This window comes from Temnothorax americanus, unplaced genomic scaffold (assembly GCF_048541705.1).
Source record: "Temnothorax americanus isolate GAGA-0224 unplaced genomic scaffold, ASM4854170v1 Scaffold45, whole genome shotgun sequence".
Classification (NCBI taxonomy): Eukaryota; Metazoa; Arthropoda; class Insecta; order Hymenoptera; family Formicidae; genus Temnothorax; species Temnothorax americanus.
This window is the reverse complement of record NW_027509602.1, coordinates 592,765-617,059: the sequence shown is the minus strand read 5'-3', so window position 1 is coordinate 617,059 and position 24,295 is coordinate 592,765. Positions and strand designations below refer to the sequence as shown.

The 24,295-nt window shown below is 35.7% G+C and overlaps 3 protein-coding genes across 7 annotated transcripts; 2 read left to right on the top strand and 1 right to left on the bottom strand.

Annotated features, from left to right (window-relative positions):
- Positions 1-3,731, top strand: Dgkepsilon (diacylglycerol kinase epsilon). 2 transcript variants are annotated; one of them, XM_077416826.1, is made up of 11 exons: positions 1-159; positions 636-853; positions 1,136-1,307; positions 1,390-1,520; positions 1,808-1,955; positions 2,058-2,275; positions 2,352-2,497; positions 2,585-2,753; positions 2,834-3,014; positions 3,082-3,218; positions 3,291-3,731. In XM_077416826.1, exons 2-11 carry the CDS (start codon positions 689-691, stop codon positions 3,408-3,410), a joined length of 1,587 nt encoding a protein of 528 aa, XP_077272952.1. In that variant the 5' UTR covers positions 1-159; positions 636-688; the 3' UTR covers positions 3,411-3,731. The 2 variants fall into 2 exon arrangements, with proteins under 2 accessions (XP_077272952.1, XP_077272953.1); XM_077416827.1 differs by having other exon boundaries at positions 12-159; positions 639-853.
- Positions 3,732-4,237: 506 nt separating this feature from the next.
- On the bottom strand, positions 4,238-16,667 carry Nox (NADPH oxidase). Of its 3 annotated transcripts, none has more exons than XM_077416822.1 (20): positions 16,442-16,667; positions 15,353-15,672; positions 11,239-11,333; positions 11,011-11,122; positions 10,310-10,407; positions 10,064-10,184; positions 9,662-9,812; positions 9,201-9,411; positions 8,771-8,997; positions 8,380-8,568; positions 7,979-8,172; positions 7,510-7,831; positions 7,262-7,406; positions 6,802-6,965; positions 6,505-6,658; positions 6,074-6,291; positions 5,641-5,831; positions 5,328-5,537; positions 4,760-4,963; positions 4,238-4,598 (listed from the first exon to the last, which is right to left on the bottom strand). In XM_077416822.1, exons 2-20 carry the CDS (start codon positions 15,497-15,499, stop codon positions 4,401-4,403), a joined length of 3,351 nt encoding a protein of 1,116 aa, XP_077272948.1. In that variant the 5' UTR covers positions 15,500-15,672; positions 16,442-16,667; the 3' UTR covers positions 4,238-4,400. The 3 variants fall into 3 exon arrangements, with proteins under 3 accessions (XP_077272948.1, XP_077272949.1, XP_077272950.1); XM_077416823.1 differs by having other exon boundaries at positions 15,353-15,629; XM_077416824.1 differs by having other exon boundaries at positions 15,353-15,625.
- Positions 16,668-17,629: 962 nt separating this feature from the next.
- LOC143903314 (uncharacterized) lies at positions 17,630-24,278 on the top strand. 2 transcript variants are annotated; one of them, XM_077416820.1, is made up of 10 exons: positions 17,630-17,833; positions 18,215-18,398; positions 18,680-18,827; positions 19,048-19,158; positions 19,514-20,260; positions 20,861-21,009; positions 21,195-21,977; positions 22,156-22,910; positions 23,007-23,523; positions 23,870-24,278. In XM_077416820.1, the coding sequence occupies exons 2-10, from the start codon at positions 18,215-18,217 to the stop codon at positions 24,190-24,192; spliced, it is 3,717 nt and encodes a 1,238-aa protein (XP_077272946.1). In that variant the 5' UTR covers positions 17,630-17,833; the 3' UTR covers positions 24,193-24,278. The 2 variants fall into 2 exon arrangements, with proteins under 2 accessions (XP_077272946.1, XP_077272947.1); XM_077416821.1 differs by lacking the exons at positions 17,630-17,833; positions 18,215-18,398 and having other exon boundaries at positions 18,694-18,827; positions 19,050-19,158.
- Positions 24,279-24,295: the final 17 nt, after the last annotated feature.

Genomic DNA, 24,295 nt, shown 5'->3' with positions numbered 1-24,295 from the left:
CGAATCCTGTTTATTCCTGATGACGAGCAATCTTGTCAGCAGAACCAGTTGTAAAGGTTAGATGATATCAGAAAACACACATGTATAACATACACGCGCAATATCCAAAATATAAACGACTTGAAAAGTAAATAGTGGTCGTCGCATCCGTCACATGATGTAAGTGTCAATGGAAGCGTTAAATTTATTTTACGTCTGTTAATTTATTATTACATCTTATTTTAACACAATAGAGTCAGTTATTTCGAAAATTATAAAATTTTTACAAATGTAAATTACTCGTTTTTTATACGTGCAAATCACGCTCTCGACACGAATAAATTTAAACCTACACCAATTAACTATAATAATTGTATTACTTTTGTATGTAATAAAACTGATTTATTTTTGTTTTATAAATAACCACACAACATAATTTTCTTGGAATAATTTTCGTGGAATATTTTGTGTTAATGTGTAAGCCATTATTTATTTCAATTTGTTAAGTATTATTTCTAGCTATTAAAATAGGATGACACTTTAAGTGCGATATGAATTTTAAATATCTCTTTGTACTTTTAGCAGCATAACGATATTTCTTTATAAGAAGAAGGGGATATATTTACTATGCTTAATACATTATACATTAATTTCAGAAGATAAATTTTTGGAATCCCGCAGAACAAATTATTTGTGTGTGCGTGACGTTATGTGGAACGAAGACCTGACTACCATTATTCTATCTACATTATCTGCCATGATTTTCTTTATATTCACGATAAATTTCTTCCGACACCTCGTAGGTAATTCTCACATTCAGATTAGAGATGTTACAAAGGAGCATAGTTGGAAAGCAATTAGCGGAACAACCAAGGTACTTTTAAGAATTTACAAGACTATTCTAATATAGACCATCTTTTACTTTCTTTATAAAATAAAAGCTCCGGTATTTCTGAGTAAGTTATCTCTTTTAAAATATGTATTCTCTTTCTACCTTTAAATTTGCGCGAAATAATTGTAAAAAGACACTGATAAAATACTAAAAGTTGCTTATATCAATGCACGATTCCGTATCGTGTAGATTGAATTTATCAGAGCATCAAATATAAGAAAAAATAATAGCAATAAAAATAACAAAATTCTTCTTTATACACAGGCGTATTACTGTAATATTTGTGAAGCTCTACTATTGAACCTCGATGCCCTTTTCTGTGACTCCTGTGGCGTGTGCGCGGATCGAGGTTGCATAAAGCTTGCCAATAAGCAGCTAAAATGCAAGGCTGTAACTCTCAATAATGATCAATTGATGAAGCATCATTGGATCAAAGGTATATATATTACCAGTCTGTAATTACTATGTGCATTGCCTTCAATGTGCCACTCTTGAAACAACTTTTGTTATGCTTAAAGGTAACCTGCCACTTGTCGCCATGTGTTACATCTGTGAAGAAGAGTGCGACGTAGAGCCCGGCCTCGCAGATTGGTGGTGTTGCTGGTGTCAGAGATGTGTTCATGAAACATGTAAAGCTTCTCTCTCTGAAGTAATAATTAATGATATTTTTTATATATAATTTTTTATAATTATTCTTGCTATTCATATTGACTCGCTGAAAATTTTCGCTGAATATATAAAAAATCGTGTGCCTCGTCATTTAATAATAAATTTAGTATAATTTCTTAAAATTATGCGTTATAACTCTTCATAGTCAAGAAGAGTAGCATTTCTTAAAGTGCAGTAAAGCAAGCGTTCGATTGCATTGTACGGTTCTTTTTACTTCGTTCCGTCATCCCGAGAAAGTGAAACAAATTGTGCATATTTCTTTTTCAGATATGTGATTTTGGAAAGTTCAAATTAATGATCATTCCACCAGGAAGCTTAGAAATAATAAATCGACGTAGCACAGTGAGACGTAGGTTACATCTTCGTTCTGTTACATCGCCAAACTGGCCTAATTGGAATCCGATCATTGTTGTAGGTAAGAGAATAGAAAACAGTAATAAATATAGCTCGAAAAACATAAAAGAAATGATACCCGGATGGGTATATCTTTTTTCTAATAATTCTCTTCTTTTCGCAGGAAATGGGAAATCGGGAAACAATGATGGAGGCCAAATTTTGTCACTGTTCAGAAGATTGTTGAATCCCGCGCAAGTCGTGGATCTAGCAGACCGTGATCCAGTCGCTGCCCTCGAATGGTGCCGTTTGCTGGGGAAAACCCCGTCGACCGTACTCGTAGCCGGCGGCGATGGGACCGTCGCTTGGTTATTAAACACCATCAATAAACTCGAGTTGGAGGTGAATCCTTTTTTTAATATGGAACCTTTAGACGCGCATAAGCACGAATACAAACAAATATTTTTACACGGCACAGCCTGTTCCATCTGTAGCAATAATTCCTTTGGGGACAGGCAACGATTTGTCCAGAGTATTAGGATGGGGAAAGGAACACGACTCGGATTTGGATCCCATGGAATTGTTGCGAAAAGTTCAAGCAGCGGAAAAAGTCAAGCTCGACAGGTATACATGATGAAGAATAAAAAATTGGTATATCTCTAATATTATCAATCGAATCAAATCTACATATAGCTTGTGAGATTCACGTAGGTGGTCCGTGACGATAAAACCACACGGCGGATTAGGATTCAGAGGATCGTATCGCACCTTATTCATGTATAATTACATAAGCGTGGGCGTGGACGCACAAGTGACTTTGGATTTTCATCGCACAAGGGAGAGTCGATTTTATCTGTTCAGTCATAGAATATTTAACAAGGTACGTCTTTGTCAAGTAAACGCGTAAACAAATTTATATACAAGTTGTAAAATTTGTACGTTTTGTATGCGTTGGTTTAGCTGTTGTACCTGTGCTTTGGCACGCAGCAAGTTGTGGAAAGGGAGTGCAAGGATCTCGATAGATGTTTAGAAGTCTATTTAGACGACAAGAAGATAGAACTGCCTTCTATCGAGAGCGTAGTGATACTCAACATTCCATCTTGGGCTGCCGGTGTCGATCTATGGAAAATGGGAATGGAAGGTTAATATTCCTAGCTAATAATGATATTTAAATTCAGTAATACTGATTATTCCCCGTTGTTTGACAGACGACGAAGGTTCGGAAGTGCAAAGTATTAACGATGGCAAATTGGAAGTGATAGCGCTTTATTCTTCATTCCATATGGCTCAGCTTCAAATAGGCCTCTCGAAACCACATCGGATTGGCCAAGCTAATACCGTAAAGGTATTTGTTTCAACGATTCTAAAGACTTTTTTGCGTCTACAGTTGTACACGATAAATATCGTTGTTGTTTAGATAAAATTATCGCGGTCGTGCGCTATGCAAGTTGATGGTGAGCCCTGGTATCAACATCCATGCGAATTCAGCATAACATACTGTAATCAAGCTTCGATGTTGATGAGTAGCGACTTTTAAATATATGCTGCCTCATAGGCATTTGCACAAATGCATTTATTCAGACGTTACTGTGCGAGTACCAGCTCTAATATTTGTCAAATCTGTTAACAACTTAGCTCCTTGACAACGGCGATTAAAATATTGGAGTGTGTAAGAAAAGAAATGGAGAACTCTAGTCAATGTTATTCCACACAAGAAAATGTATGTTATATATCTTTTATGGATTATAGCTGTTTCGTAATTCTATTATATATTTGTTGATGCTTATTTATAATAAAAATATATACAAACAAAATAAAATTATACATATAAATAAAGATATTTTAATGTTTACGAAAATCTTTCTTTGACGATTTATTTAAAATAATATATTTTGTGTTTATTTCTGTCCTTTCTCATTAATTAATGGCTTTCAAATTTCTAATCAATTATGCGCAATACATTAGCAACTAATTTCAGATAATTTAGAAATTCATTTGTTCCGAAAATTCAGTCGAAATTGTAATTTAAGTATAATTACATGATTTTGAAATAATAAAAAAGAATAATGTGAACAGAAGATTCCAGCATTCCTTTTTAACGGTGAAAGAAGATAACAGGAAATTAATTTTATTAAATAATGACAGAACGCCAAATGTATTTCTTATTGATCTTGACGACCGTTTGGGTTTTGCACGAGATGGCTAGAGCGATGAAGAATATTGATTAAGATATATTAAAAATTAGAAAAATCAAACAAACTACGGTGAAAGAATCATTCTTTGATTGCATAATATAATATGTATTAAAACTTTATATCCGAAAAAAGCCAGAAAGACTATTCGTGAGTATTATACATATTAAAATCACGAAAAATAATTTATTAAAGAACAATTATTATACACACACACTTTATAAATTGTGGAAATAATTCTGAAATGTATGTACTTGTAAATGATAAATTGCAAACTAGTATGTTAATATCTTTTAACATAATAATTATTAAATCCGTTTTTCTATAAAATATATTCAGAAGGCTTCCTTCCTAAAGCAGAATCCGAATTGATCGCATTTGTATCGAAGGATCCTGGCGAGTTGTGGCGGCCCGCAATAAAAAACTGTAATTTTTCCTTTCTTCTTATCCTGGAGCTGCTTGAATACCTTGTCCCAATTGGGACGGCCCGCATTCGTTCTAGTTTTCAAACCCGTGATGAGATCTCGTTTTTCCTAATCGACGAAAAGTAACGACAACAAAAATCAATTATAAATATTAATGTGCCAAATTTTTTATCGTTTATTTAAATTCTACTAGCGTAGACTTGAAAAACTCTCATCGCGCAATTAAAAATATTTAAATAATTATACGTGACTATAAAGATATCTCTGACCTTTTCGTGCAGAAGATCCAGCGCTAATTGCAAGCCAACTGCCTTCATGTCGCTCTTTTGCAATGCACTTGTGATGTACATATGCATCTCCAGAAAGTGTTCCATGGTGGTACCTAGCTCAGCCTGTTCTATTTCAAGTTGAGACAGTAAGTTTACGAACCACTCAAACGAACGTTGATTGCGGTTAATCCAAAAGAAGTCCACCTATGAAATATTCTTCGTTAAATTTAAAAATTAAATGTAATAAAAATATAGCACACAGCAAATATCTTCTATAATGTGTCTTGTACTCTAAATTACGAAATTTATCTATTGTATTCCGTATTCATGATCCGTTCTTATTTTAAGACCGTCTTAATGTCTTAAGATGCTAATATGGCTCTGTGATTGGTTTACAACATCTTAAGATTGTACTTTAGACGATCTTTGATAAGAACAAACTATGAATACCGCGGCCATTGATACAAAATTACATTACGCATTAATATTCTTCTCTGCTACAAGCTTGAAACTTTTAATATTGATACGAACATTATCGAGTAGCAGTAACTCACACGAATCTATTTACCTTTCGTAAATTCATTACGGTAGGCGGAATTTCGCTGGACCAGGAGAACGAGCATTTTGGACAGGTGTGTCTCGCTTTCCAATATCGATGCATAATCGATTGCAATATAGAGGCGAAGGGTGTAACTCCGATACCAGTGGCGATCAGAACAGCGTGCTGCGCTCGAAAAATGTGACTCGACGGTGCTCCATAAGGACCGTCTAAAAAGATCTACAATGACGACACACGGTTATTCACTCACAATTGAGTGATAAATGAAAGGATCTTGAGAACGTCGAAAAAACGTTGCAATAAAGACTGTTAAAAGATTTACCTCCAATGGTTTTCCTACAGGATAATTTATAGGCGGTTGAGAAGAACTATTGGATTTCAAATCTAAATTATCTGAGCTATCTACACCCGCTTCGCTAAACCCTTGCCTCAATCTTCCTTCCTCCGCCGCAATTTGCATTGCTATCGGTGTAATCGGCGTCACTTCATTTCCATCCGCATTTGCGTTTGACACTGCAAACAGTATGACAAATAAATAAAGCTTCATGCAAAATATAACTTTATATTTTTTCATATGTATAATTACTTTCTATAATTTATAAATGTAATCAGTTACCTTAAACGATTTTTTACAAACATAATTATATCACAATGTCGCTGTAATATTATCGTACTATTTTATAAAAAGATTTTCTCTTTCTCTTTATAAGATATATTTCCAAATAAATGTTATCTTTTATCCTGTAATAACTTACCAACGTTGGACGACGCGCCGATCTCGTAATCGCCCGTTTCGAAACTGGGTGTTTTGAAAGCGATGATGGTTGGCTTCATCCGCATGTACCGGAAGCTTTGAGCTAATGATTTGTTCTGCGGACTCAAGTAAGCTAAGCCCAACGATTTGAATCGCGCGCATTTCATCTGACACTCGTCGAAACTCCTCTCCGATTCAGATCTCATGTAATCTCGAAGTCTACGAAATGAGAACATCACACACATTACACACATACACACATATAAAATATTTTATTACAAAGATTATTATAATTATTATATCGATATTATATCGTTAATAAAATGTTTAGAGACTTAATTATAAGACTTAATTATAAAACGCGAAAAGAAAGAATGGAAACTAATTTTTTGAAAGCAAATACGTGTTATTACGTAATATTAATTCACTCACGCCCTGAGTCGTTCTTTCTTCTTGCTTTTGATATGCATATCGGGCATCGAGCGTGATTTTTCAAGTGGCATTTTGCTACCAAGAAAGAATTGATGGAGTCTCCCGTCTCTTCTCGCAGCCACATCTGCCCATTCCTTATTTAACTCTGGCGTATCTATTAGACAAGTTTGTATAAAAATTTATCATAAATAATAACGCGAGATTTTGCGATTAATACGAGCTGCGATTTATTATTCTTTTGATTTTTCACAAGGATTAGATATTTTTTGTATAATAATATATTTCATTTAATCTTACGTTCTGCAGTTTTTAAATATGCAGACTGATTATTAGAGGCATGCGAAGGTGGCACGCTATTCGATAAATCAGATACGAACGAAGGGTTGTCCAGGCTGTGAGGCACGGATTCCATTGAGGTTTTCTGCGTCACGATAAGAGGTGTCTTTTTGCCACTGAGAAAACTATACACAGAGAAATATTAATATACACAAAGAAAAAATAATGTATCAATAGCATTAGTTTAATTGGAAATAATCTTGTTAATTCAATACGTCATGCTTTTGTTTTAATAAAATAAGTATTTTGTCACTAATACTGTTATTAGAGTTCAGGCTAATACAACATCTTTTTTTTTCCGTGTATAACGATTAACCTCCGGTTAAAAGTGTCATAACTTAATGTTAGAATTTTTATGAACATTACAGAATTACTTTTTGTGTCTTTATACAAATATTTAATTGAATCACGATGAGCTTACGATTTCTTTCGGGGAGCACAGACAGCATCGCAGTTCTCGGTAGGCGAAATATCGGCACAGTGAAGTTTTATTTGTTCTTTCTCAAAGTACGAGTACAAACTATTGGTCCACTCACCGACCGCACGAATGTGCAGCCACATATAATCTGTACAAAAATAATATATTAATTTTGGAAATATATGTAAATATATAAATGCAGCAATAAAAAAGATGACATCAATCAAAAGACAAAAATTTAACAGTCTTACCTTCTTGTTCAGGAGCACTGCTAATAGTGAAAGGATGCCATTCGTATCTCGCTATCACTGGGATTTTAACAAATATATAATCGCCGGGATGAAAGTGGAAGTGCGGTGGTCTCTTGATGACCAAGTGAGTCACTTTCGACGGCAAAAGGAGGCCGGAACTTATGTACGTTTTTCCACCCTGAGCCCGTAACCACAGCAATCGACGAATCTTTTCCACTAAGTATATGATGCCCGGGACGACGAACCACTTCCAGAAGTTAGGGCCATGAAAGATCATCAGAATCCAGAATGGTATGTACAGCAGATGGGACCAATAGAATATCTTGCGACAAAGAATTATTCCAATTAAAGGGACTTGCAATAAAACTATTGCTCTCAGACATCTTGAGAATTATAAAGACTGTAATCCTTTAAATTGACAAATAAATGGAACTAATGGATGTAATATAGTGTAAAAAAATATTTATACCTCGAAACAACCTCCACGTCGTACAAACGGCAACGAACAAACGCTCATAATGACGAGAATAATAAGTAGAACTACCCCAGTCGGATATGCACTGCCTGCCACCAGACCGAAATATCCGGGTCGACTCGTTAACAACCATTCGAACATGGTGTAGTTTCCGCTATTCATTTCCTCGTCTTTTATTATTACCGTACCTACAATAAGTGTATAATTAGATATCGTTAATTAGTGCAATTTTAATTTAATTCGATATACGATAAAAAAATATCAAATTAAATTAAGATAATAAAAATCATTTAACACGGTCTTCATTAGAATTTTAGCAAAAGATGTTTAACACTTTAAGTGTTGTGCTGAAATAACGTAACTTTATAATAAAATCGAAAAGTTATTAAATATACCGCGGTAAATAAGATGCATCAGAGTGTGTACAATGCTGAAGATTCCGATCAATATTCCCGTCATTTTATGAAGATATATGTGATGATCTAGGGGCACTACGGAATTAAAGCTGTGCGTTCGCAAAAACGTAATGCACTGGCGCAGCATCAAGACCAGGATGAAAGTGCAGTCAAAGTTCAAACATTGCCCTAAAATGCATTTTCGAAATAAATTTAATTCTCACATTTCTCTTAGACATTAATTTAACAGAAATTTAATCTAAGCTTTAATAATCAGTGTAAAAAATTTTTTAACTAGAATGAAATTTCTACGAGACTTGTTTATATAATAAATTTAAACGTTGATAGTGTTAAAAAAGACTTAAATATCGTATTGTTATACTTCTCTTACCGCACGCACGCGCGAACATTATATAGCCATTGTGATTCCGATACTCGTAGAGACGAGAGACGAAGAGGGCCACGTTGATAAACATGAACAACGAAATGAAGGCGATAAAGACGTAATTATTCTTCATGTACGGCTTTGTTAGTTGATATGGACGAAGGGAGGAAATCGTCCGCAAAATGGATTTTGGCTTCGATTTCGGCTGCGGTGGCACCAACCATCGATCTATGCTGCGATTATTATATTTTTATCCCTTATACGTTTAGTATTTACCTTAAGAATTTAAAATTTAACGTGATAATTGAAGGTGCATCGAGGACTTAATTATGAAAATTAACTGACAATGAACGAATTTGCTTTTTCAATTCTTAGAATTCCACAACTCTATACTTGTGAATTCTTTTTACATTTTGTATAATTCTTCATCTCTAACCTGATCGAGAGATTTTCCAGCAAACCCTCGTGCTTCTCCAATTGCTTTTTTAGAGCTTCAAAAGTGATCGCTCCTCTATTTCCTTGATCAGCATCCTCAAAGAGCGCAATCGTCAGATCTTCGATTTGCTCGTCGCTGAACTTCATTCCATTTTCCTCCATGCAAGCTCTCATAACATGTTCTAGCTCGCGAAGTTGTATTAATCCATCACCTTTTATCATTCAAAGAAATCAATATGAAATAAAGATGGTTTATATTTAGACAAAAATATCAAAACGTTTGAAAAGTCTTTGGAATATACGTACTTTTGGCAAATTCTACTTAAATCTTTATTTATATAATTTACTATTTTACTTGTTGTGTTTTATTTATTTTTTATTTTAGGGAAAATATATATATATATATAAGTTCGATTTCTTTTTCATAAATATTTCACGCGAGTGAATAAAACTAGACATTACCATCGATATCATAGACTTTGAAGAGAAACCTAATTTTATCGTTCGGGGATTTCCCAGCAAATTGGTGCATGGCGTCTAGAAATTCCTGAAGCGATATCGTGCCGGAGTTGTCTTTGTCGAATATTTGAAAGACTCTCTCAGTAAAGAACGGCTGAAAGGTAATAAGATAAATATTGCGCCCTGATTTATTCCTTGGCGAATAAAATTAATGTATTCGTCTTTCGATACAAAATTTTATCCACCCGACGCATGTATTCTGCTTGGTATAAAATTGGAAGAGACAAGCATAGGCGAGAAATAAAGATAATATCAATTAAAAAAATTGACATTACGACTTTTAGAGAAACGAGAAATTAGTATTTCGCGTTTGAGAGATGAAGAATACTTATGCCTCCAGCCTACGTTCTTCGAAGTAACGATCGTTTTGAATTCCTCACGGCGTATCTCTCCCTCGTTTCCGACAGTTTGCTTAAATATCTTTTCCAGCCACTCGAGATTTCCTTTATCGAAGCCAGCGCGCGGTCTGACACAAGATTTTAGTCAGGTAATACATAAAAGCTTGAAAGAACTGATAAAACTAAAAATTTTAATAAGAACGAAAGAGAGAGAGCGATAATGATAAATTAGTTTTGTAATAAAGCACGTTACCTGGTATTGGTCACGCCAAATATCATCTCCATGATTTGGGTGGACGTTACGTATCCCGAGTTCTCTTGATCAATTAACCGGAACAATTTCTCGATTATCTACGATATGTAATGCACGTGATTTTCTACGTATCAAAGAATAAACATTTTTAAATGTTGTTTCTCGCTGCCGCGCAGCTCGTATCTTATTTTCCACGCATTCTTTCGCGACGGTGGTAAATTGAAACTCTCTCGGTCATCTGTTACGCTCGATTCGTATTCATCAATTCATCTAACATCTAATTGTATTGTTTCAGCGATCCGTGTAAATAATTATGTTTGTTTTAGATTTTTAGAAAACGCAAAAAAAATCGTTTTATTTACTATCTACAATATCGCAACACAAAAAATTGCATAAAATGCAGAGTATTCGAATTAATGATATTCGCGACGAATTAAAATAAAAAACACATTGTGTAAAATGTTGTTCTCGAATCAAATCTACGCACACTGATGACTTTTATTTTTTAAATGGAAATGAATAAGAAATTTGCAAACTTGTTCCAGTGTAAACACTTTATAAATTTAAATGAAGCATTTTAGATGGAAATTTATTATTTTGTTTATTATCCTGTCTCACTTTGACATTTAGTTATATAGATAACTATTAATTTTTTTCACTTATTTATTTACTTATTTACATAAATGAATAGTCCAACTTACTCCTTTGGTATAAAAGATCTGTTGAAAATTGGCGAGATTTACTGGATTCTCTCCACATAGCACGTATGTGACGCTTTCGATCTGATCGATAAAATCATTTTGCTTCTCGTTCCTAATAAAAAAAAATAAAAACATTGAATGAAACGAACATAAGTATATACTTAAAGTTTATTATTAAAAGATTACGATGCATGCATGGATTTTCATATAATAGAAACTTATTCTTACGTCAGCCTTCCCTTGAGGAATTCGAGCCATTCATCTTGTTTCAGCAACCCATCGCAATCTTGATCGAACAGTATAAATAATTTCCCAAGAAGCACCTGTGGAAAACATCGATAAATCATAAATAACACAAACGTTGATTTTCTATTGAAAGCTGTACAGGGAAAAAGATAAATGTTGCAAATTTTTAGAACAATTTGAAACTTCTATAATTAAGTCAATTTTATTTAAGAAAGACTAACACAATGGTATTGTGTTGAAAAAATTAATATCGCAGGCTGTTCGAGAGATTGTACATTTGATATATGTAAATCGCCTAAAATGTGTCTCTTATTACACGTACGCGTAATCTGGGGCAAAGTTAATATGTGATAATGGAAGCGTATTTATATTAAAATTCTAGCCTCAGGTGCGTATGACGACGTCAACGTTAACATCGATATGACGCGTATCGATCACCATCGGCGTGGATCTCGACGGCTGTATACACGTATATATTTCACTCTCGATCGTTAAGAAATAGGTCAGTGTCGTGAGAGATTACACTGCGTGTTCCCTCGTCACGTACGAGGTCCAGAAACGTGTCCCAATCTCGTGAGATATGGTTAGCGAATATGATATATATACGCCCAGGTAATGGTCAGAACCATTTTTCACAACAGACACATGTTTTAATGACAAAACATTTTACAATAACTCACTTAAAATCACACTTTTCCTTTTAAAAAAGATTTAACTTAAATGTTAGTTACAATGTTAATTATACAGAACAACTCAAACTATATTTTATATTGTCTTAAATAAAAGACGGGAAAGAATTAATTACAAAAATGAAAAAATGATTTACATTTAAAAAAACATTTAAAAAAATTTACAAAGAAAAGTTTGTTACTAAAAGGAAGAAAATGAGTTGAGAATTAATCAAGTTTATTATGTTTGTGTATATACGTATATATATATAAAGTTTCGATGATTTAATAAAATTTTTTAACACATTGCGAGTAATAAAAAAAATTAATAAAACAAATTGAATGAAATATCCAAATAAGAATTTTAATATGTCTGATTTATAATACCATATGCAAATAAAGACAGGAATTTTACATTGCATTTACAATGCTACGATTAATTTGTGTCCGGCTTTGAAAATAAGCCATGCGAGAGAAAAGTATTGATGTCTCTAATCAATCATTCTTATAATTTCTACCTCTTGCATACAGGGCAAAAATAAGAAGAAAGATAATAATCAATCACAGCAAATATATAAGCTTGATGTGACCAGCTTAACATCTTTGGGATATAATTTTAAGCAAAAATATTCGATTGAAAGATTCATGTTACTACTTAACATTAGAAACTTACGTTCAACTATATCGCGTACAATAAAAATATATATATTATTTGTTTCTTAACTCAATTTAAATTTAATTAAACCAAGTTGACTTTAATTCAACATAATTTGACTAAGTCCCGAATTTATATAATTGTAATTCCTTATTTAATTGGATTTTAATAAGAACCTTGACGTTTTAATAATGTAAATCGGCATTTAACGATGCTTAATCGATAACGCTTCGGCGATTTGCGTCGGTAGCGGTTAAAGGGTTAATGGATAGTTAGCAAACGAGGTATCGGTCCCGGTCGACGCTGTGCTCTGCTCTACGATTGGTCTCCACGATCGATCGATCGGTCCCAAGCGACCGGGAGACGCTCGGGGCATCAAGGCCTGCCGCCCGGGGCGATCGGCCACCTTGATCGAAAAGCAGAGGCCCTCGATAGAGCCCCCTCGTTTGCTTCGATCATATCGTCACCGCCTCGGGTCTCCTTTTCCTACGCGGATTCTCAAGAGTGAACTCATTGCTCCGCCGATCCTCGCGCGCGATCCTCTACAAAGGAGACGATTGTCCAGTCCGATAAATGGGTACGCACGGTACGAGATCGCAAATCTCAGTCAAAAGCATTTCAGTTCCGATAAGGAAATCTCGTCGCAGCTCTCCTTATTCGGCGAAGTATCTTCTCATAATTGGAAGAGAGATGCCGCGCATGAATGGGCTTAAAGTCTTCTTATTCTGGAGCAAAAGATGCTTAGTTCGCTTGTAGAAAGATAATCTTTAAATCTGAAGAAGCGAGATTGTCTCACTCTTACGACGAATAAATCTTTTCAAATCAAGGCGTCAAGTGAGTTTTTATTGGCTGTCTTAAACGAAATTGAAATTTTACGCCTTGATGTACACGGTAAGTATATGTCACACTTGTCAAAAAAAAAAACGTTGCGCAGTCTTAAACGGTATAATGACAGCGCTTTCCGTCGGAGTGTGAAATGATTGACTGGGTGATCGATTGTAATCTCATAGTGTCGATGTATGTGCGAATATGTGCGTCTTGATCTATTTTTTGTTTCATGTATGTCGTAAGTGACAGTTTCAAAGACAGTTCAATTCAGAATATAAATGCAAAAACTATTTCTCCACGTTCTGATAAGCTTCTTTTGGTACCGAATAAGAAAAGAGTATTGCGTAAAAAATCTAAGAGAATTGCATCAATTTTGTTATAAAAGTTTTGATTTGTGAAGAAAAATTGATTATTGATGGAAAATTTAATTGTGCAAAAGAAGTTTGTTAGACAAATAGAATTTAATCTTTTTAACAATGTATATTTAAAGTATATTTAAAAATTGATAAAAATTATATATATAGAATATATAGATATCATATATTCTAATTTTTTTAACAAACATATTTTTATTTCTTAAAATCTGCAGATCATAAAAATAAGCTTGTTCGATGATTATTCGGTGGCAATAATTTACCTTGCTTTATATAAGCACAAGAATTTAATTTTGTAAATAAAAGTTGAAATTGATAAATCTATCTATTTTTTTTGTCGCTACTTTTCTATTTATTAAAATCTACAAGATTTTCATATCATATTTGCTTATGATTTTGCTTCATAGTTATATTTGTCTTAAATAAATATTACTATCTAAATACAGATAAATCACGATGAAAAAAGACGATTGAAAAAAACTTGTAAATGCTTTTTAAAAGAACCATAATTGCTCGACAAACCAATATTCTCGGGTGATGTAACGTCGACGCCGCGACGTTTCATGTTTAGTGCCACGCGAACCTTCTTTTTCTTCACGAAAGAAAGTGAGGCAGCAAGGCAATAATTACAATAATTGCAATTCTTCATGGCCGCTTTAAGAAAGTGCCGGGTTACGATCACACGAGGACGTTCCTACCCTCTCGTTATAAATCTGTACTAATTTACTAGAGGGTTAGTAGTTTAGAAACTTTAGCGCCATGTGGTTTTGCAAACCGAAGTTTATATTCATGATATATTATCTTTGTAGCAAAAAGAAATAAAATATTTTATTGACGTAGTTACTTTTCGCTGTATAAAAAGAGTTTTGAACGTTCACACGGAAAGTAATATAGATATATATTCTACTGGACGTGAAAGGGTTAAATTGCTGGACCACCATTTTTATATCCCTGTCCTGAGTCTTTAGCTTGACGATTTAATAATTTTTGCATTTAATAATAATTGCTCTCACATGAAATACGACACTTTTACCGGGTTTCACGATTCCTTTCCGAGATATGACGTGTTACTTACTTTACATGAAATGCATATCAAGCTGTTTCGAAACAACTCGAAAAAACCATCGTAAAATTAATCCGTATCGTAAAACTCTGGATATACTTCTCGTATTTTATGAATAAAAAAACCGCGATCTTTATTTTATTTAAAAAAAGTCGTGACAATTCCGATGCTTTTATGTATTCCGAACAAGTTTATAAATATTTTACTTTATATTTACGTCTACGGAATTTGTTTATATTTGCGGGAACTCAGAATTGTGTTAATATTTAAGTTTCATTAATATTGTTTCTCTTCTACACAACTTTAAGTTTTTAAAAAATTATTATTTGTTTATTTTTCTCTTTTGCTGTCAAGAGTATTATTTACAATGTCTAACGAAAAGGGTTGTCGAGATAAAAACAAAAGACATAGATCAAAACGTCGCCCGCTATAATTTAATCAAATAATATTTGTTAATATTTCTCTACTCCTATATCTATAGTTTCTATATTGCAATCTCTTGCGGTACCTGATCACGAAAAAGTTTTCTAAAGGCCTCTTTGCTGTAGCGCCCGGATCTTTCTTCCTGCACCATCTCCTTGCACTCCTTCAGGATGGTCGTCCTCCTCTTCTCGATCAGACATTCCTCCTCCATGCAGATGATATTCTCTTCCATGTTATTGAATATATTTCACGACAAGCGCTACGCGAGAAACGAGGGTGTCACCGAAGAAACGAGATCACAACCACTTTGGCAATTCATCACGGGATCAACAAGATTTCTCGCATTTCTTGTCGCTCGCTATCTTGTTTGGAACACGAGTAATTCGACAGATCAGTCGTGTGATGCTTGAAAGGTTATATTTATAAATTTCCACTGTTGTGTTAGTTCGTTGAGAATAAAGTCTACACTTATATTGTATATTATTAAGTTACAATTATAATATCACAAACAAGACATTTAGAAATTTAATTTTTTTCCCCCGTTTTTACAGTTTAGCAAAGAGAGGACGATCGAGAAATCAATGTTTTAACGCAACTTTTTCTAATTATTTAATAAAAGCAATTCAAATAAGAAAATACAATGAGATTATTATATTCAGAAGATATTACATTTCTAATAATTCTTACAAAAATGACCAATTTTTTTGTCTCTTTTTTTTTATTTTATATTTGATTTTACTTAAAAGAATACACACAGTTTTAGTATGTTAGATATTTAACTTTTATGTTAGAAAAATATAAAAACTCCAGGGGCAAACACATTCTCCTTTATTTGAATGGCACAATTCCGGCACAGTTTCTATTTTATTTACCTTACTTTCGCGCATATGAAACTCGGAAACACAGATAACATAAGTATACATGAATATACAAGTAATATGAATACGCACTAGTTTTCTACCCCTTGCGACTATAAAATATAAATTAATGCGGCTGTTTTTTCGTAAATTTTTCTCGCCAAAAGAAATATATAATCTGCGCATATAATGTGTGTATCAGTTAAAGAAAGAAAAAAATTAACAATTTTTTTTTCTTTGCCACGTTTTTTTTTCCTTATCCGCGAACAAGGGCTCGACAATAGCCGGTAATTAGTTAGGCGTGTAAACAGTCCTACCTCTCGGTACTTAAGAATGAGAGCTCGGTTCAACGTACGTAGGAAAATTCACTTTATCGCCGCGATATCAACAAGCGAGATCGCCTTGTTAACGCGCCTCGACGTTACTGACAAAAGTTCCTGAATGAAAATCATCCTCGGGGCATCGACGAGACGCGCGGATGTCGCCGGCTGGCTGAAAACGCGTTGGTGCCGGTAAACGCTCGTATTGGACCGCGGGGCGACACAGGTGAGGGAACAAGAGAGGAGGACAGCGAGAGAGGAAAGGAGACGGCGATCGCGGGTTTTGCTGGCGATTCAGATCGTGTGGGGATAGAGGAGAGACACGCGCGGACAACCTTTCACTTTTTGACAAGTTCTGGGTTCCTCCCCCCACCCTTTGTCGTAGAGCTCTCCTCGTCCTTCTATTTCTTGCGTGTGTTTAAAATGTATTATAGATATGTCAAAATCTGAAGGCTAGTTCGCAAATAATTTCCGATTGCCAATGCTGAAATTAGATAACAAATATAAGTCCGTTGGTTGGAAAAAATTTATTCTCGTTTAACATTAGGAATAATCCTTTGGGTGAATATTGTCTTGAATAAAGGTGTCCATTTTTTACATAAATATGATGATGACTTTTGGGAATCGTCATTCTTCTCTTTCACGTGCATAATATATTAACAACGCATAATAATAAAATAAAGAACAAGATTTATTTCGTTGGTATATGCGTCAAAGATAAATTATCGAGTTTGAGATATAACATATAGTTGGCTTTTTGGGAATACCAATTTATTTTAAAAATTCTTCTTCTTTATCTGGAATGTGAGAGAAAGTTACGAAATCGATTCGACGAACAGCCAGAGTTTTACAAATGTTTGTCAATAAGTTTCTATCGTTCGCAGTTGCGACGCGCGCATAAATACGCAAACATTTTTATTAGTAATAATAATTTGTAAAACGTCGATGCCTGATACTTTACATAGTAAATGGAGAATGCGCGTTATATTTACCGCCAATGGCGCTAATTAAATAATTAATTGTAATGATTAAAACGGTTACTCCAACGCCATTGTATGCGCACAATACCAAATACCGCTCGGATATTACAGTTTTCGTTAGAATTATCGCAACTTCAACCACGTTCGATCCATAAAGGTCGTCCATAGAGATGCGCTTGCGCTTCCCGGAGCACCTGCGCTTTGGAAGTCGTGCGAACGAACCGAGTCTTCGACGCGTTTTGTTTGCCCCTAGTCTCTCGGGATAGGATCAACAACGAGCCATGAATGTGTCCTGAAAACTGACGCTCTTCTGAGATGAGCCTCGCGTTTTTCGAGCCGATTGAACATACATCAGTCTCTGGCAGAGGAATAACTCCATGAAATAGCTCGAGTTTAGTCCTGGCACAAGGTCTGGTCAAAGTAATTTTTTATTGACGATGTGTAATAATTTCGAACGTATAATAAATCTTATATCGTATAATATTGACATGGTATAAAAATGTTATTATACGAAAATATAAATTTAGAATTATAAAAAAGTGAACAATATATATTTAATAAAGATTATTAAATATTATATAAAATGTTGAAAATTATTATTACAAATTTTTTTTTAAATTTTTATAACATAAGAAACATCTATTTTTAGATTTATAATACATGAAGATTGATATTAAAAATTTTTTAAATCTCGAACAGTCTGAAAATTAATGCAAATTACATCGTGTGTTAAAAAACATATAACTACATTATGGAATAAAAATTTAACTTGTCTCTTGCATATTTATAGATGACATTTGACGTGATTCGATTCACAAATATATTATTCTTCCTCCTTTGGAGCAACCAAATAAGATGTTACAACGTTCCTTGTACATTCAACACCATGTGCATGTGTTGGGTTCAGGATGACGATGATGATTTCACGAAGATGGATATCAGTTGTATGGGAGTTCCATTCGCACGATTCCCTGGTATGCGAAAGAAGACTTAATGTCACTATTGATTAAAATTATTTTCTTGAATATATAAGCATTTCTTTTAGTTATTTTATTACAACAGCAAACACTGTGTTCTTGTTCTTATATAAGTACTTGTCATTATTTGCATACTTTATCATTTATGCTTAGTGTTGTTTTATAAACGAGTCGATATATACTTCTTTCTCATTAGTAATGATGTGTACAGGGTACACATGCAAAAATTTTGAAATATAATCAAGCAAATAAAACAGAATTTATCAAAAACATTTCAGACGTATCGGTGAGCTACGTGGCGCAGCTAGATATTGCTGGATCCGGGATACAAGTTTTGGACAATGACGCACTTGCGAGTTCCGCAGGTGTCGAGGCACTGGGGCTAATGAGCAATCGATTATCCAGCATAGGTGATAAATCTCTGCTGTAAGTTTACTTTTTTTTTCACGCATGCTACGTAAGCTTATATATCTTACGTAGTAAATTGACTGGGGGTGTTTTGCTCAGATTAATTTATGATTCGAATTTTTCAATAAATAATAAATTTAAACATATCCAAATTTAATGTATCAATGCAATTATCTTGGAGCAAAACTCTGGAGAACGATGATCGAGATGTTATATCTTTGATATCTATTTTTGTAAGAGGTGTTACGGACAGTCTACGTTCACTGGATCTAAGCTACAATTCCCTTGAAGATGTGCCTTTCAAAGTTTTTCGCGATCTAAAGAAATTGAATTGGCTTAACATGCACAGGTATGTGTGACATATTTTTTAGTTTATTAATTAAATAATTATCACTTATTCTGAGAAGCTCCGTTACATTTTATATATCTTATCCAGTTTATGAGAAAATCGTCTATTTTAAATGGTGTTCTTCTAGTTTTTATTTACAAATAAAATATATTCCTATATATATATATGTATATATATTATAGTGATAATTAAACATTTTTTTATTTTGACTATATATTCTTATATTTATTAAATTACTTTTTCTATTTTTCTTAGCATTCTAAGAAAAATTAGACAGATCAAGAATAACATTTTATATATATAAGAAACTGTTGAAAAAGGAAGTATTTTAATTATAAAACTTATTAATTATTAGCAATCATTTAACGTCGTTGGATGGCGACTGGGGCCGCGCCAAGGAGACTCTAACAAACGCATTCTTCGGCGATAACTCGATCACCGAAGTGCCCAGGGTCTTTTCGAGTTTCGCCACCCTGGTATGGCTGAATCTAGACAGCAACAACATCGAGGAGCTCTTGAAAGATTGTCTACCACCGAACATGCACACCTTGAGCATCAATAATAATCTCTTGAAAGAATTCCCACAGTCCTTGGGTGGTCTGAAAGAACTAACTTGGCTTTATATGAGAGGAAATGATCTCCGGTATCTGGAGCTGCCGGATTTCCGCAGTTCCAATTTGGAGCTCATCGACGTCAGCGAGAATTCCATCGAATGGATGAAGACACCCACTTTGAGCAATCACACCGTCAAAGTCAGAGACTTTAATCTAGCCGGAAACAAACTGATCTCGTTGCCAGGCAAAATGTTCGATCGCCTCGAGACCAGAAGAATTCACCTGTCGTCGAACAGTATCAGAAATGTTGATATGGAAGCGTTTCACGGTCTCGAGGATACTCTCGAATATTTAAACCTGGAGAATAATGATTTGCCGACAGTACCGAGCGCCGTCAGCCAGTTGAGGATGTTGTCGTATCTCTATTTGGCTAACAATGAGATTAGGAATATTTCTGGGGAGGCCTTTCAAGAATTCGCGGAGCATCTGAAAGCCCTTTCTCTCGCGACCAACAGTTTGGATGCGGTGCCTGTGGCTGCTTTGTCCAGGTAATTTTAACGTCATTGCATGAGAGAGATCTGTCCTTTACTTTCATACTCTGATAATCTTGAGAAAAAATTTTTCATAACAATTAATTTCCTAGATGCAATAAAACAAAATTTTTGAAATAAAATTTTAGATCATTTGTTGATGATAAATTTACATTTTTACACAAGAGGAGTCTTCGCTATTTATAAATAATAAGTTTCAGAAATAAAAGATGTAAATCATTTGGTTATTTTTATAAAAGTTTTAATAAATTTTTTAGAGAAATGTTTTGATTTAATATTTTGATAAAATTAATTAATTTTTAAAATATAAATTATACGACAAAAAGAGAACTATAGAATACAGATAAAAAGTCGATCCATTATTATTATCGGAGATATACATTCATTGTATATAATTTGTATAAAAGTATAAAAAGTAAAGACGAATAGCTACCTGTATTATAATTGGAGTGCGCGGAGTTTCGTATCGTATAGATAGATCGTAAAAAGGTCAAAATAAATCACATAGTACGGGAGGCACGAATCAATAATTATGAGATCCTAAAGCGCGGAAAGAAAGTTTGATGCAACGTATCTGACGATCGGTTTTCGAAACAGATGCCAGAGGCTATTGCACCTGAATCTCGGTTACAACAAGATCTCCCACGTCGAGCCGGGTGATTTCGAGTGGGCCGAGGACCTTGAGATCTTATTGCTCAGGAACAATATCCTGACGAAACTGAAAGCCGAGACTTTCAAGGGAGCCGGTGCGTCGCCTGTAATTTTGATTGCAAAAGTATATTGTCCGAAATAAGTAATCGCCATACGTCACGAAGAAGTCAATGATACGGATCATATCGCACATTGCTCACGCGCTACCAAAGCGCAACTATTCATGCAAATGTTAGAATTATAAGCGTGCGAATTTATCTTTAATAGAGCTTTCTCTTAGGTAAACTAAAAGAGCTCAGCCTGTCCTTCAATCACTTGACGGAACTCGACGACGACTGCTTCGTCGGTCTCGAGGAGAGCCTGGACATTCTCGAGCTGAGCTTCGCCTTCGCCACGGACGTTTTTCCGCAGCGCGCCCTCAGGCCACTCTCGAATCTCCGCTGGCTGGTTTTGGACAACAACAATTTCCAGACAATCGAGGCGACAGCCTTCTACTCCTTTCAGCAGCTGCGCTACGTTAATATGGAATCGAACAGGCTGCATTACTTGCCCGAAAGGATCTTTCTCTCGAGCGTGCACCCGGAGTTAAGAGACGTCAAGCTGGGATACAATTTCCTGGAGGCGATACCGGAGTCGAGTTTCCACAATCTGACCGAGTTGCTGTCACTCGACCTGACCGGCAATCGTATAAAAGTTTTGGCGTCCGGCTCCATCGTGGACTGTCCAAAACTGGTGACCATATCGTTGGCTTACAACCGGATACAGAAGATGGAGAGGAACGCGTTGTACGGCCTGTCCAGCTTGCGTTTCCTCCATTTGGAATTCAATAAGCTGACCGCGCTGGACTTGGGCGCTATCGCGGAGATCGGTGGCTCCGATTTTGCCCTGAACGTTTCCTACAACGCGATCGCGTCCGTCGACTCGGGATCCATGATGAACAATCTTACGAGATTGGATCTCGGATTTAATAATATCAGCCATTTGCCGGCAAACACGTTTTACGGAACGCCCGATTTGAAGAACTTATATCTGCAGAACAACTTTCTCGCCACGATTGATCCTGGTGAGAAGATACACAATCGTTCTCTTCCTTCTTTTTAATCGCGGAAACCGATTCTCAGCAGTTTTAACTCTTTTTATCGAAGACGCAATATATTTAAACTTGCGTTTCAAATTGCAAAGTATTCCTTTGATTCACAAATAATAAAATTGTTAAGTGACTGTGATATATATCGTTTCAGGAACATTCGCGTTCCCTCACTTGGAAACTCTGGACCTGAGCAACAACAAGATAGACACGTTGCGCAAACAGTCCTTCCACGGTTTGGAGTCCCTTCAGTGGCTGAACCTCGGCGGAAACGAGATAACGCAGCTGTCGACGGAGCAGTTCAGGAATCTGAAAAGTCTGAGGATCCTGATTCTTTCGAGCAACAAAATTCGTTCGTTGCCGAAGGACGTTTTCGAGGGCACCAGATTAGAGATTCTCGACCTCAGTCACAACAAATTCACCGTCGTGCCCTCGTCGTCGTTCCTGGAAGTCGGCTATACGCTGAGGGATCTCAACATGGCTGAGAATTTCCTGGATCACCTTGACTCGACCGCTTTCCCGACTTCTCAGCTGGTATCCCTGAATCTGGCGCAAAATCGTCTGACCATTCTGCCGGATAATTCGTTCGTTTCCCTGGGAAAATTACTGAGCCTGAACGTATCTCAGAACGTTCTCCAGGCGAACTTTAAGGAGCTGTTTCATTATTTGCCAGATCTCAGACATCTCTATCTGGCCAGTTGTGGTCTCAGAAGCGTACCGCTACTACCGTTGACGAATTTAAATATCTTGGATTTATCTTTTAACAGTGTCGACGAGACTACCGACAAGCAGTTTCAATATTTGGAACGTTTGAAGATTCTTTTACTGGTAAATAACTCGTTGACGTTAATGCCCGGTGTTAGATTGAGCCTCTTGAGGGAGCTTGATGTTTCTGGCAATCCTATCGAGGTTAGTTAAAATTAAAATAATCAAGAAAAGTGTTTTTTTTTTTTTTTTAAGGAGAAAAAATTAAGAACGTCAATAATGAGTCTAATGTTTTTACAGGAACTGACGAAGGAGAGCTTTTCGGGCTACCCGAGATTAGAAAAATTAAACTTGAGAAACTTAAATCGAACCAAATCAGTGGACAGGGACTGTCTGCAACCTTTGAAATATTTAAAACACCTGCGAATTCAAACGTGGCCGCAGGCCGACGGGTTTCATCTGCGTCACTTGCTGTCCGGCTTGCCGCTTCGAACGGTCGAGATTCAAGTGACGGAGCACCTGCTCAAGCACCAGATACAAAACGTCTTCACGAAGCAATTGAGAGAGCTGACGATCACCGGAAACGATCTCGAGTTAATCTCCTCCGAAGCGTTCTCCACTATCGAAGGCGGAGAGCTGACATTGAGAATCAAAGACACGCACGTACAACGACTGCAGTCGGATATTTTTCTATCGTTGACGAAGAGATTGTCGCAGCTCACTTTGGACCTAAGGAACAATCATATCAACGAATTAAGTCCGTCAATAATTTACGGGAATCTTTCCTGGGAGACTGTGGGGACCAACATGGTGGCTGGTAAGTTTGTAATATGTATAACAGAAATAGAAATATAAGTGCTTTAATAAAAGACAAAGGAGGATAAAAGGGGCCAACGAATTAAGCCGGGTGTACGTGCTAAGAATGTATTACAAATTTAAATAAATAATGTGACATACGTTTCGACCTGCAAATAAAGTCATCTTCAGTGCGCTATAATTAAAAACTAAAATTGTAATAAGGTTTTAATAAAATAACTGGTAATTTTTATAATGTGGTCCAGCATCTTTTCTTTAAAATAAAAATTCTTAAAGTCACAGTAATTAATGTGCCTAAAAATGTCATTGGAGGACACGTGCTAGCGCGAACGGTGATCTTTCTTCAGGTGGACTGCAGGTATCCGGCAATCCGCTCGAATGCGACTGCGAGATCGCGTGGCTGAGCCTGTGGCTGCGCCGGTGGCTCAGAGAGTCCCGGCAGATTCACACGGCGTCGCAATCCGACGCGAGACAACTCAGGACCATAGCCGGCCGAGCCGTGTGCACGGAAACAACGCCGTCTTACTCCTCCGACAAGGTTCTGCTGACATTGGGCACGCCGCACACCGCCTGCCAAGCGTCCGCCCTCAGCTCGGGTAATTACGAGCGGCTGGCGACAGCCTGGTTGGCCTTCGTCAAATTCTTCATCCTCGTTTTCATCGCCAATTAACTGTACGGAGTTTATATCGCAACCTCTCGCGACGGGCCTCTTTTTTAATGTAAGATTTGCCAATAAAAGTAGTTAAATAATTACGAGATACGCTTTTCTTATT

Coding starts and splice junctions, on each gene's coding strand:
- LOC143903314 (XM_077416820.1), top strand. CDS start 18,215: ATGACATTTGACGTGATTCGATTCACAAATATATTATTCTTCCTCCTT. Junction 18,399..18,679: donor TCCATTCGCACGATTCCCTG/GTATGCGAAAGA, acceptor AAAACATTTCAG/ACGTATCGGTGAGCTACGTG. Junction 22,911..23,006: donor TTTCTGGCAATCCTATCGAG/GTTAGTTAAAAT, acceptor ATGTTTTTACAG/GAACTGACGAAGGAGAGCTT.
- Dgkepsilon (XM_077416826.1), top strand. CDS start 689: ATGTGGAACGAAGACCTGACTACCATTATTCTATCTACATTATCTGCC. Junction 1,956..2,057: donor GAATCCGATCATTGTTGTAG/GTAAGAGAATAG, acceptor TTCTTTTCGCAG/GAAATGGGAAATCGGGAAAC. Junction 2,498..2,584: donor GAAAAAGTCAAGCTCGACAG/GTATACATGATG, acceptor AGATTCACGTAG/GTGGTCCGTGACGATAAAAC.
- Nox (XM_077416822.1), bottom strand. CDS start 15,499: ATGGAAGAGAATATCATCTGCATGGAGGAGGAATGTCTGATCGAGAAG. Junction 11,123..11,238: donor TTCCTCAAGGGAAGGCTGAC/GTAAGAATAAGT, acceptor TTTTTTTATTAG/GAACGAGAAGCAAAATGATT. Junction 6,659..6,801: donor ATATTTAAAAACTGCAGAAC/GTAAGATTAAAT, acceptor CTTGTCTAATAG/ATACGCCAGAGTTAAATAAG.